This window comes from Mastomys coucha, unplaced genomic scaffold (genome assembly GCF_008632895.1).
Source record: "Mastomys coucha isolate ucsf_1 unplaced genomic scaffold, UCSF_Mcou_1 pScaffold15, whole genome shotgun sequence".
NCBI classification, from domain to species: domain Eukaryota; kingdom Metazoa; phylum Chordata; class Mammalia; order Rodentia; family Muridae; genus Mastomys; species Mastomys coucha.
The window spans coordinates 155,764,886-155,777,895 of record NW_022196897.1 but is presented as its reverse complement, the minus strand read 5'-3'; the positions used below and the strand labels follow the sequence as shown (position 1 = coordinate 155,777,895).

General features: G+C 47.1%; 1 protein-coding gene across 4 annotated transcripts in view; it reads right to left on the bottom strand.

Moving 5' to 3' along the window:
- The window catches only part of Tshz2 (teashirt zinc finger homeobox 2), a 462,303-nt gene extending 449,884 nt beyond the window's left edge, over window positions 1–12,419 (bottom strand). For 3 of the 4 annotated variants that reach the window (XM_031372865.1, XM_031372867.1, XM_031372864.1), the window contains exon 1: window positions 11,177–12,419. In XM_031372865.1, coding sequence (XP_031228725.1) covers window positions 11,177–11,216 — 40 coding nt within the window. In that variant the 5' untranslated portion in view covers window positions 11,217–12,419. The remainder of the gene's footprint in view (window positions 1–11,176) is intronic. The other variant, XM_031372866.1, reaches the window with a different exon arrangement.
- Window positions 12,420–13,010: the final 591 nt, after the last annotated feature.

Sequence of the window (13,010 nt, the reverse complement as noted above, 5' to 3'; positions counted from 1 at the left end):
GAAGAAGAAGAAGAAGGAGAAGGAGAAGGAGAAGGAGAAGGAGAAGGAGAAGGAGAAGGAGAAGGGGAGGGAGAAAGGAAGACGAGGATAGAGAGGAAGGGGAAGAGGAGGAGGAAGAAGAGGAGGAGAAGGAAGGAGAGGAGGAGGAAAAGGAGGATGATGAAGAGGAGGAGGAAGAGAAGGAGGAGGATGAAAAGGAGGAAGAAGAGGAGGCAGAAGAGGAAGAGGATGAAAAGAAGCAAGAAGAGGAGGGTTCATTTACTCAAGAAGATCTCTAAGCTCTGGGCCAGTACTGAACAAATTAGCCTTATCACTATACTTCAGACTCACAGCTAATATGTGAAGTGAATACCTTTGTCTTCTTTTGACAGAAGAAACTGAGGTGTGAGCGGACCATGGAGCTCGCTTTCATGCATGAGCGGGTCATGGAGCTTGCTTCCATGCACACAGCTGAGGTGTGAGTGAACCACGGAGCTCGCTTCCATGCACACAGCTGAGGTGTGAGCAGACCACGGAGCTCGCTTCCATGCACACAGCTGGCTGGGACCTGCTGATGGACCCTGTGTGAGGTTGGCCTTGAACCTTGTCCACAGCCTCGTCAACGTGATGATGTAACCCCCAACCCCAAGGCCTTGGCCTCTCTCCATAAAGGTAGCAGGCATGCGTCCCCCTGGCTGCTCTCACCATCTTAAGTGCCACTCACCATCCCTAGGAAGCCACTGACACCTGGAAGGGGATCGTTACCAACTCTGAGCTACAGCCACCCCAGTCAGATGCCCTCCGGCCCCTACTCGAAGACCCTCAATAGAATCCCTTGTCTCCGGCAATCAAGTCGGGAGAGCCTCCTGTGACCCGATACCTTCTAGGCTAACCTCCTGCCTCACTTCCTGTCAGTCTCAGGTAAGCATGGCCCTAACCACTGTAGGCTCTGTGGCCTCCTAAATATTCTCTTCTTCATACATACATGTATGCCCATGGCCTCAGGCCCACAGCACACACTGTGTCTTCTACCTGGAAGAAATGCAAGTTCCCACTCTGTGCCTAGTTATCCAACATCATATTGTATATTCATCTATATATATGTATATGTATATACATCTATATATACATATATATGCATATATATGTGTGTGTGTACATATATGTGTGTGTGTGTGTATATATATATATGCATTAGCTTTCTGGTCTCACTCTCAAGAATCTTATCTGTATGAGGACAGGGAGTTTTCTGTTGCCACCATTAGCACTGAGGGTAACACATGGCACTGGATATGTAGCCATCATTCCTAAATGCACAAAGGACACATGTGTGCATGATTACATGCTAGGAAGAATGCAGAAGGAAGAGCCTCTGCATGTGTGACAGTGGGGGACCCGGGAACGCCATGTGTCGACACCACTGAGGACAGGCTTTTCTGTCAATGCTCTTGACTTCCCTGTGTCTAAACCTCACCTCAGGTGTAGGGAGACTGAGGAGGAGTCACCCCTGGTGTAGAGAGGATGAAGAGGAGCTGAGCATCGTCTTTGATGCATCCCTGCTGGGGTTGTTCTAGTCAAGCTTTCTCAGTAGATGGACTGCAGAGGCCTCGGGTGTAGGAAGCTGGTGTTCAGTCCACTTTGGCTAAGGCTCAACCGAGGTCCAGTAGAGCCTGGTCGGGGAACAGCAACTGTCATAACTTCCAGCCCATGAGGATTTGTATGTTTGCTGACTTCCCCTCCCCTCCCCTCCCCTACAATGTTCCTCTTGGCCACCCACGTGTTCACCCTTCCAACTCCCTCCTGCCTAACTTCACGTTCCCAACACAGATAACGCTGCAGAGCACGCTACCACGTGTAATTTTTGTTTCCATGAACAAAGATTTCCTCCTGTGTGAAAATTGATTTGTATGTTCTTCAGCCTCATATAATAATGGAGGAATATTAAGTTAATTCTCACCTGAACTGGACCACAAGTGTCCAGGGATGGGACCCATCCTACTTACCCACTAGGTCCCAGCTACCAGGACAAGATCCAGCACACAGTAGGAATTCAAAACTCAGTTGCTGTTTAAGCAAATATATATGAATATGTATGAATATATATGATATATGAAGCACTTGGTACAGCACCTAGGATACCATAGGCATTCATGAAGTGGCCGATGATGTCACTCCCACAGTTATGGTTGGGCCTACAATAAATCTTATTCCTTGGGAAATAAATATTTCTGAGCTGGCGCCGAGTTCTAACTGGACCAGCATGACAGCTAAGATCGACCCAGCCACTGGAGTTCTAGTTTGAATATGTATGTATGTATGTATATCATATATGTATATGTATAAACACACACACATATATATATATGTATGTGTATGTATGCATTTTAAAATTATTTATTATGTGCCTATGTGTGTGTGGGTGTGTGCATGCGAGTGCAGATGGCCTGACAGGGAAGCAGAGGCATCAGATCCCCCCAGGAGTGTCACAGGCAGTCGTGAGCAAGCTGATGCAAGTTGGGAATCCGACTCTGGTCCTGCTCTTAACCCCTGAGCCATCTCTTTAGCCCCTAACCTTCCATTTTTAAAAGTCAAAACGTATCAGTCAGGCAGGACTTGAGACAGGATCCTGCACTTGCTACAGCTCACTGCTCTCGCGGAAGGTCTGAATTTTGATTCACAGAACCCACAGTGGTGGCTCACAACTGCCTTGAGTTCTCATTGCAGGGAACGCAACACCCTCTTGTGACCTCCTCAGGCACCAGCAGTCTCTCCTGAGCACACCGATGCCCTCCCCTACGCACATGATACACGAACTAAAAATGAAATCCTTTAAAAATAAGCATGCCTACTTTCTTTTGATCCCTAAGATCGTCGGATGCATGGTCACCAGAAAGCGTCTATTCACCTTCTTTCCTGCATAATATTCCCTGGTTTTGGCTATAGGGAGTTAAGAGACTCCATTTGCTCAAACCCCTGTGGTACCAGTAGGTTCTGAGTACTTTTTACAGGCCACGTATATACCATATTCTCAACAAACTTTGGACATAAGTAAATAGAAGATCGGCCCATTTTGTAGAGTAGCAAGTAGAGGCAGAAATGCAAGCTGCCTACTGAGTTACCCCACTCACAAGAAACAGATGTGGAGATCTGAGCATGGATTAACAAAGCAAACGAGCCACCTCCAGAACCCAGTCTCTTCCTCCTTCTTTACCCTCCATCCGCATCTGAAAATCAGATCCCGAGATGAGCCTGAGAAGATGCGAGAGGCGCCATACCCAACTTTCTAATAAAGGAAAATAGCTGGGGGCAACGCCGATGTAAAACACATGGAGAGCCTTTCTTCTGCCATTTCCCCTCTACCAAGTGGCACCGCAAGCAGAGCGAGCGGAAGAGATTTAACTCTTCTCTACGGCATGCCTTAGCCCGACAGCTATTCACATCTCCCTGGAGGGTAAGAGAAAAGGCTCCTAAACACACAGAAAATTCCAAAGATCTGATAAACTGGAGTGATTTAAAGTTAGCCCCACGCAGTTTATACAGAAATATTTATCTGCAGTGGCTCTTGCTTACAGAAGCCGTTTGTCCCCGGTGGACAACCTTGACCCCTGGTCTCCCGTGTCACCAGATTCCGTGGAGCCTTTCATAATCCAGGGCTGCGCCAGGGGAGTGTCTCAGAAATTCACTAGCAGCAGAACAGCAACTGCCAAGTCTGTTTTTTTTTTCTTCTTCTTCTTTCTTCCTTAAATCTCATCCTGCCTTTCCTAACTATTTTCCCTAGAAACAATAACTGCTTTCTCCCACCTTAATAGCGAAACTGTATGATCTCCACAGAAACGGCTTTCCGTGCAGCTTTAAAGGAGGCTCGGGTCGTGGTTATTCACTCCATTCTGAAAGCGTTTTTTACTATTTAGCTCGCCAGTCTTAATTTTTGTACTAACAGAAATCTCGGGGATGCTTTCCTTTCATTTGTCTGTCTGTTTGTTTGTTTCTTTTCTTTCTTTCTTTTTTTTTTTTTTTTAAGCTCACCCTCATGTCTGGTAGCTTCGTGGAGACACCGGGGCCTTTCCTGTAGCTCAAATGGACACTGTCGCTTGCTTCCCAGTTAAATCAGTCTTTGCAGAGAGCTGAAAGAGAAGTAGAAACCTGCTTAAACTGCTTTCTTGCTTCGGTGCTTGTCATTCTGAAGGACAGGCATTGGTACCCTGCCATGATGGTCCCTCGAAGTCCACTGAAGTTTCCACCGAGAACCGTGAGCTGGCTGGCTTTTACAGTTTCTCCGTGGCTGCTCTTGGGTTTGCATGTCCACGTTTGGTTATTGAGAAGGTATGTGCGTATGGATGTCCCAGTGTCTTTGTATATCCATAGAGGATTATACAGCATTAGATGCTGTTCTTGGTTGGAGAACACCGAATTTGTTTTTTGTTTCTGTTTTTGTTTTAAAAGGAGACAGGTGGAAAGCGAAGTCTCAGTCACAGGCGGAATTCAAAGCAAATGCTTTCAAATCTGATTCAGGTATTTTTTTTTTTCCCTGTGTAATTTCCCTGAGCTCATTAGCACTAAAACTTCTGTGTCGTGCATTTCCTTGTTGCTCAGCAAAGCTAAACGGCATTGATACATAGTATCAATAGGCTTAGTAAGCTGGGCCTCTTGCATTTTAATTTCTAAAATTTCAAATAATTTTAGGAATGACTTTGGCATCTTGGGATATTTCAGGACACTCAGGGGGCATTTTTCCCCCATGGGAGATGGAGAGAGGCAACTGCAAATTCCAAATAGCCATGTTAATGATGTTCAGAGATGTCCGCATTGTTTAGTCATCTCATCCACAGAGTTTACTTTGGAAACAAAGGTACCAGCACTTCCTCGTTGCAGCTTAGCGCCGTCTCTGCTGTGTCTGAGTGGGTATGCTCTGCTAAGGAGCCCTCAGACAAAACTGGGTGTTAGGATCCCAGCCACATGCTGAAGATGACCCTGATGGCTGTCCAACTTCCAGGCAAGACCTGAGTGTTCCCAAGGGCACTGTACTGATGGCACTCGGAGCCCAGCAGTGGCCTCTAAAGTCTCTCATTTTTATCAACATGTCCTAATGGCTTGGTGGGTGAACTCTGAGATCAGGATCATTGAATGCCTGCACCTGCACCCAAGAAATGTCCCAACATGAGCGACTCAAGATGGGGAAGGGAGGGGAGAAGAAATTCTAATTCTAGAGAAACAAAAGCAAAAACAAAAATGCTCTGTGAGATAATCTTGTCAATAGTGCTTTTGGGGTTTTGGGTTTTTTTTTTTCTCTTAATGCAGTGTCCAGGCCACCATGGCAGCACTCCTAGGAAGGTGATTTTTCAGTGAGTAGAATGACAAAGGCCCTTCAGGACTGGTCAGCTGCTGGTCAAAGGTCACCTCAAAACCTCTAACTTTAAACAGAACTTCTGAAATTCAAAATAGTGTTTTTTTTTTTAATACCAATTGTTACAAATTACTGGGGGGACAAAAGCTACAGGATCCTCTCCCAGCCTTAGCAGAGGCTAAGATGGAGTTTGAGCTCTGACTAAAGACCAATAAAAGCAATCCCGTTTTTCATCACAACATTCGAAAACTAAGATAAATTCCACTCAAAGAAAAAAAATACGACAACACTCTCCACCTGAGAAGCAACACGTTTACGGTGCGCCAAGCATCTTTTAACACCACTGTGATTTTTTTTTCCCCTAAAAGTTGTTCAATTTGATTGTAATTACATAGGCAATGAAGAAGCCCTGCCTCAGAGACACCTCTGCTAGCTTAGTGGATTTCCAACTGACTTTGCATCCAGTGAAAATGACTCTCTGTACATGCCTGGTCTTAATACAGAGTTTGATAGGCGAGTCTTATTTTTAAAGGGGATCTGGGAGGGTGCAGGTACTCCCTCTATAGTAAGAGTCTCCCCGAAGCATCGCCAAGTGCATAGATGGTCCACATACCTGGAGGGGGACGCTGCGATGTGGAGGTCTAACTCACAGACCTAATGCAAACAGGAGCAGAGCCCAGGTTTGGTCCTCCCCACCTCTTGGCTGACATTCCTACGCTCAGTTGCAGGGATGGCCAGGGAAGTGTCATCACAGGTACCTTAAATAATGCCACCTCAGGTCTCCCTCTAAGACCCATTCAGCAAAGAGCTGTATCCCCAAGCCTTGGGAAGAGAAATAGACCAACCCAGACAAACCCAGGTATTATCTGGTCAGAGAGAGCCCCCTCTTCACGACTCCCCCAAAGAGTGGGAAGTCAGAAAGGATGCATGCGAGAGGGCCTGATGCCCTGCTGGAGAGTGTGAGGACAGTCAAGACACATGGGGGACAAACCTGAAGATGCTTAGGAGGATCTCTATGGGGTGTGGAGTTTCTCCAAAGGCAGCAAGGAGAGTTGGCTGAGAGCAAAGCGGAAGAAAAAGAAGAGGGAAGTTCTTGTGAGCCACACTTCTACCCTTCCCAGAGGTAGCCTCAAGCATCGGACGCCCCCACACCCCAAACAAGCTTCAGTCATCCCACTGCTAAAAGTTCCCCGGCGCCCTCTCCTTCCCTCGCTCCTGCCGCTCGCAATCTTCTGATTAGGGTTAATATATTATGTCCTGATATGGCAGATTAAAAATGAGATCAATAAATGCCTAAAACAAATGCACTTTTGAAATGTCCTGTTCAATCTGGGTCTTAAGGGTGAGCTGAGGTGGGGGGAGGAGAGTGGAGGGGGTGGGAGGGAAGGAGGGAGAGCGAGCGGGAGAGAGGGGGAGAGAGAGAGAGAGAGAGAGAGAGAGAGACTGAGAGCGAGAGCGAGAGTGAGAGCGAGAGCATTTGGGAAAGGACCACAGGAGGAATCCATTCGGACACAAACACTGTAAGGGAAATAGATACCTGGCCTCTGTAGTCTAAAATCTGCTTTAAACAGCAAGAATAGCTCAGAGCTCCTGTTGCTGAGTCCTGTGAGCTCATGTGTGTGTGTGTGTGTGTGTGTGTGTGTGTGTGTACTTGTCTTAAAAGCACATCATTCTGGAGAGCAAAGAGACCTACAACATGGGGCATTTTAGAGTTCAAGATGTAAACTCGCTTTCTCTGAAGGATGTTTAAGCAAAGAGAGAACCTCAGAGTCTGAAAACAACCTGGGTCCTGCTTGCCAGGAAATCAAGGCAAACTTCAGCTGTAGCCACGGGCCCCTGCCCCTCAGCTGTAGCCCCGTGCCCCCCTCCGCACTCTTCCCTGGAGCAGTTAGTTGAGATTTTGGGGACTTCATGCATCAATCCAGAATAGACACTGTTCTGAAGTAGAAAAAGAGACCTCTCTGCTGCTCCTGCCCCACTGCAACCCATTTCGAATGCCCCTGCTGAATGCATTTCCCAAGTAATAACCTGTGTTAGTAAGGTGCAAATTGCAACTTTTAAGTAATGATTGCTAATAGTCTGATGTTTACTGCTACACAAGGACATCCATGAAAACAAAATCTGCATTATTCATCTCCACATTCAATAAACAAAATAAACGAGGGTGTGCTCTCTCCTGCGAGCCTCCTCACACACAAAAAAGACCTGATTATCGGAAGCTACCACAAATCCACGAGGAAAAAAAAATACCAGAATGGCTTGGGGTGAGCAGAGGCAGGGGAAATAACTTACAGGCATGTTAGATATTCACAGGGACGTGATTACAGGAGAGTCCATGCTCCATTGCGACTGGCCGGTCGTACTACAAAAATAATTCTATACCGCTGAAGTAAAACCTCTGCTATGTGTGTACGCCGACCATACAGCTGGGGTTGTTAGGAAAAGTGTTGTCAGTGAACATGCGGATGGATTTTTTGAAAATTCAAGCGCTCTGCATCCTGTAACGTGCAAACACATCAAGACACTTTCTTTTTGTTCAACCTTCCTGCCATCGTCTTTTTATGTTCCCTGAAATGAACTCGGGGGAAGGATGCCAGGACAGATTCCAGAAGATTTACAGGTAAGAGCAGATGCATTTTAATGGTAAGCCAAACATACAATCAAGAGAGTGAGGCAAGCACACCCATACAGTCATGATAAGAGGATACAAAAGCTGCCTTTTAAACTTTCCTCCTGGCCCCAAGACCTAGCACTACGGAAGAGTAACGCTTTAGAAAGTGAGGACCAAGAATATTGCTGAAAGAAATGTTTTCCCTTAGCTGTTTACTTAAAGAGAATGGCCTTCCACATATCTACCCCACACCCCGACATACATAGAAGGCAGAGGGAGGAATCTAAGATAAAAAAAAAAAGATTAAAATCCCCCATCACCTAGTATACCATCCTGTGGCTGTGTTTAGATGACTTGTTTTATTAGAAAGTTTCAGCCACCAATGCCTTGAAACATCATCCTTAAGCTGAATCAAGGAGAGAAACTCAATAGGTCTGGAAGAGTTCTTGGGAAGGAGAGGTTTTCCGGGAGAGCTTCAGCCCTGGTTCACGTCCAGGCTTTTTCTATCTTCTATTATTCATTAATCAAACTAAGAATCAAGCTTTCAACATCGGTCCACAGGAGTAATCACTTACAGTTGTGCGTTGTATTTAATTTTAAGCAGTGATAAAAGTTAGCAGAGCTACAGGCTGAGAGGCACCCCCCTCCACCCCCTCCCCGCATGGTAACTGGTGGAAGAATCTCAGCTAACTTTGCCTCACTCATCCTAGAACAGAGCAGGGCACTGGTGACCTCGGATGAGCAGAAGAAACACCACAGGAAAAAAAAAACCCATCTTACTAATATGTGAACAGATAAATACCACCGAGCAGGGTAAGCCACTGAGTACAAAATGAATTACCCCATCTCAGCTCGAAAAGGATTTCTACTCCTTCTAGGGAACATAGTGAGAATCAGGATAATAGTCTTGCAAAGACACTAAGAATCCAATCGGCCAGAAAGTATACTCACAAGTTTCTAACACACACACACACACACACACACACACACACACACACTGAGACTACAACAATTAAGAAAGAAAAAGTAGCCAGAACCAATAGATACCAGCTTAAGCGAAAGGATCTAATTTAAATAATGTGATACGGCGTCATTTTCTGCACACCTGGATCTCCATTGATCAGTGGATAATTATAATTAAAGTAGAGAAATTCTGAGCAAGGCACTTTTTGTAATGAGCTTGTGGAAGGAGACATGTCCAGTCATTCTGCTAATTTAAATTGCTGCCTAGTTCTTGATGGCCTTTACCGGAACTACAAGGAAGGGAAGGAAAAAAAAAAACACAACAAAACAAAAGAAAACAGTAGTTTTCAGGGCAGTATCATTTCAGCTGGACTGCAGCCCAGGGCTCTCTTTTGGGACAACAAACAACAGAGATGCCATCTCTGATAATCCAGCTCCACTTGAACTTGTGTTGCTAGCAATGATTGCAGCAGGCGGACTCTTAGGAAGTCTTGAAGGCCGCCACACAGCCTCACATGGTCAGATAGCCAAGCCGTGCAAGTTAAAGAGATACAATAAAATAAGAGAGCTATTGTTTCCAAAAGAGGTAACCAGAGTTGAGAAAAGAAAAAAAAAACCCTGCCTGGACAAGTGTGTGTTGCTAAGAATATTTTCGTTATTTTGCTCTTAGAGAAACAATTGAAAATTCATGAATGGAAGCTTTATCATAAAGCAGCTCCGAGCAACCTACACATGGCTGAGGAAGCGATTCTGCACTCAGGAGGGGAGGAAACTGGATTTTCTGAAGCACATGTATTGCTCTTTGGGATGGAATCAGGCAGCGATGAAGCGTTATGAACTTGGTTCCCTGCATGGTCAGACACTGGCACCCACGTTCCCCAGACTCCCAACTCCCTTCTTCTTGGCGACTTTCCTCAGTTTACCCAAGCGTCCTGAGGACGTCTCCCATGTTTGACTCAAGTTGAAACAGAATAAAATATAGCTGTGGTCTCTAGATCAGTCTTACCCATTGCTGCTCAAAGTCAGAGGAGAAAGTCAGAGAGAGGGGGCAGAGGAGCCAAGGAAAGCTTAAACTTTGCTAAAGCTCCATCAACTAAAGGACACAAAGAAATAAAAACACCCACATTAAAAGCCAACAAGGTAATGATTGTGCATTTCTCTCTCTGAATGTAGAGGGCAAAGCCTGCGTCACTGCCACTTGAGTTACCATGGTGAGTGATTTATTGATATATATCAGAATGAATAGATCAAAGGCAGTGAGATGACAGGTGATCAATCAAATGTCAAATCAAAACTAGCAATCGAGTGGAAAGCTGATTTTTCAGTGGGTGGGTCTGGCAGGAGAAAAATGAACTTTCCTGTTAGGATTCCGAGAAACAAAACCCCAGCATACTATTAAAAAAGCAATTAGGCACCCTAAAAGGAAAAAGGGAAAACAACAACTACAACAACAAAAACAACAACAACAACAGCAGCAGCAGCAGCAATAACCCTGAAGATCTGTTGTGAGGACCTATTGACCTGTTCTGATCTTTAGGATCCCTGCAAGAAAGAATTGCACAGGACAGCTCCTCGGGTGGTAGTCAATTCCATAAAGTTTCCAAAGCTCTGTCTGGCAGAGAAAAATCCAAGGCTGTTTAAATTTCTATGGGGTTCTCTCCCCACCTGGCTTTAAGCAAGACAGGGGATGAGATGTCTATAAATGGTGAAACATTTTAGAAAACACGTCCAGAGCCCCACTCATTTCCGGGGGTACCTTTTGCACCTTGGCCACCAAAGCTACACCCTCATGGCTCACAGCTCCAAAGCCAGCCTGCAGCCCCAGGCTTGGCCGTGCCTCACACTTGCAAGCCCTGAGCCCCAGCAACTGGAGACACTGTCCCTGGAGGCCAGAAGCCGCCAGCACTGACCTCTCAGAGGGACGAGAGGGGGCTATTTCCCTCCCCCTGCACCCCAAATCCATAATCCGACTTTGGTTCCAGAGGCAAGAAGCCAGACTGGGAGAAAAAGTTAGGGGTGGGGTGGAGGGTGGAGGGAGGAAAAGTTTAAACCAGGAAGGTTTGGTGGGACGCTTCCCCGCCACCACCGCCCAGAGGGAGCCTGGAGAGGGAAGGATTGGGGAAATCATCCTGGGGTGATGAAGAGGGCACCGGCACGCTAACCCTTTTGAGAGCGCCAGGGGGTGGCGTCCCCGCCAGCCCCGGGCCAGGAAGGCGGGCGGGCGAGCCGCTGTGCGCCGGGCTCAGGGGCCGGGCACCCGGAGCGGAGCCATCTCTTACCTGCCGCCCGCTTGGGTGCCTGCTGTTTCCTCCTTGGCATCGCTCTACTTAGCTCCAGTCTCACTTCTGGCGCCCCAGCCCCGAGCCGCGCGCGGGGGCCGCAGTCTCGCTCGCTCGTCTTTCTGTGGCTCCTAGGACGTCACTCGGCCTCTGTCCCCCTGACGATTTCCCTGCCAGCGCTCCAGCACGGGGCCGGAGACCCCCTCTCTGGCTGGCAGATATGCCGCTCGCGCCTGCTGCTTGCAAGTGGAGGTTGGTTCTGCCTTGTTTGTTTGTTTGGTTTTTTTTCCCCCTCTCTTTTTGTTTTGCTTTTGGATTTTTTTTTTCTTTTTTGGTTTTGCTTTTTGCTGTTTTTTTGGTGACTGGTGAGACACTTGATTTCTTTATTAAACATCCAAGACGGGGTTCAGATGGCAGGGATGAGGGGCGCACACGCGCCACGCGCACACTCGCGCTTAAAGATAAGGGGGAAAACAATCCTGGGAAGACAGTGGATTTCTTCTTTTTCTTCTTCCTTCTCTTTCCCTCCTCCTCCTCTTCCTCCTCTTCCTCCACCTCCTCTTCCTTCACCACCTCCTCCTTCTCCTCCTTCTCCTCCTTCTCCTCCTCTTCCTCCTCCTCTTCCTCTTCTTCCTCCTCCTCCTCTCCCCTGATCTTGATGGCGGATTCGCGCTGGGGAGAGATCACTCACTGTAGGTTTGTTGTTGCTGTCAGATCCCCGTCTGTGAGTGATATGCGAGAGGACAGGAGCGGGTTTGGGAAAGACAGAAAATCTGGAATTCACTCACACACACACACACACACACACACACACACACACACACACATATGCAAGCTCGCTTTCACACACAAGCACTCTCGCTAACACACACATACACACATGCACACACACACACATGCACACTCACACCCTACACATATGCTCTCTCTTACACACACACACACACACACACACACACACACACACACACACACACACACACACCACTCACACACACACAAGACAGGGCGAGGCGATGCCAGCAAACATCGATCCCGGCTGAACAAACTGAACATTAACAAACTCCTCCTCTTCTCCCTGCGACCTGATGACAGGGAGAAATTTACTCCCCAGCCGCAGAGCGCCAGGCAGAGGGAGTCTATTAAAGGGACAGTGTCCCGCCTGGGAGAGGAGCTGGGGAAAGGGGACACTGCCCGCTTGGCTGCAGCCCTGGAGGTACCCACCTCCTCCTCACTGGGCAGTGGAGTGTCTGCCTATCTAAGATGCCCCTCCAGGGGGAAGAAAGGGAGAATGGGAAGGAAGGGGGCGGGGCTCTGGCAGAGTTGGAGACAGAGTTAGAGTTGGAGATTAGAAGAGGACAATCTAGGTTTGCTTGGGGGAAAGACTAGGGGGGGATAGGACCATATCCGGTCTCAACCTGTTCCGCCAGCACATAACCTCCTCTCAACTCTGTAAGTTCACATTGCTGTCCTTCCACCTTCTCGATCTAGTGGGATTTTTTTTTTTTTAACTTCTGCTTCCTGGGCAGACTAATTGCATAAGCTTCATTCTGTTTCCTTCCAATGCTGATATTTATTGAGCGCCTACGGTGTACCTGTTTTACAGTCACCGCAGTGACAAGGAATGGGGAAATCCAGATTGTGGGTGTTATCAAGAGTAGAGGAACCCCATCTGCAACAACTTGCCCCCGGTGGTGTCCAGTCACTTCCCAGAGGTCTACCTTGCTGAAAATTTGATGGACACATTTCTCTATTTTATTTCTCTGCTGGGCTTATCAAGAAAGGTGGATGCTGTGCGTGGCTTTTTCTTTGGATAATTGCCTCAGACCTTGCT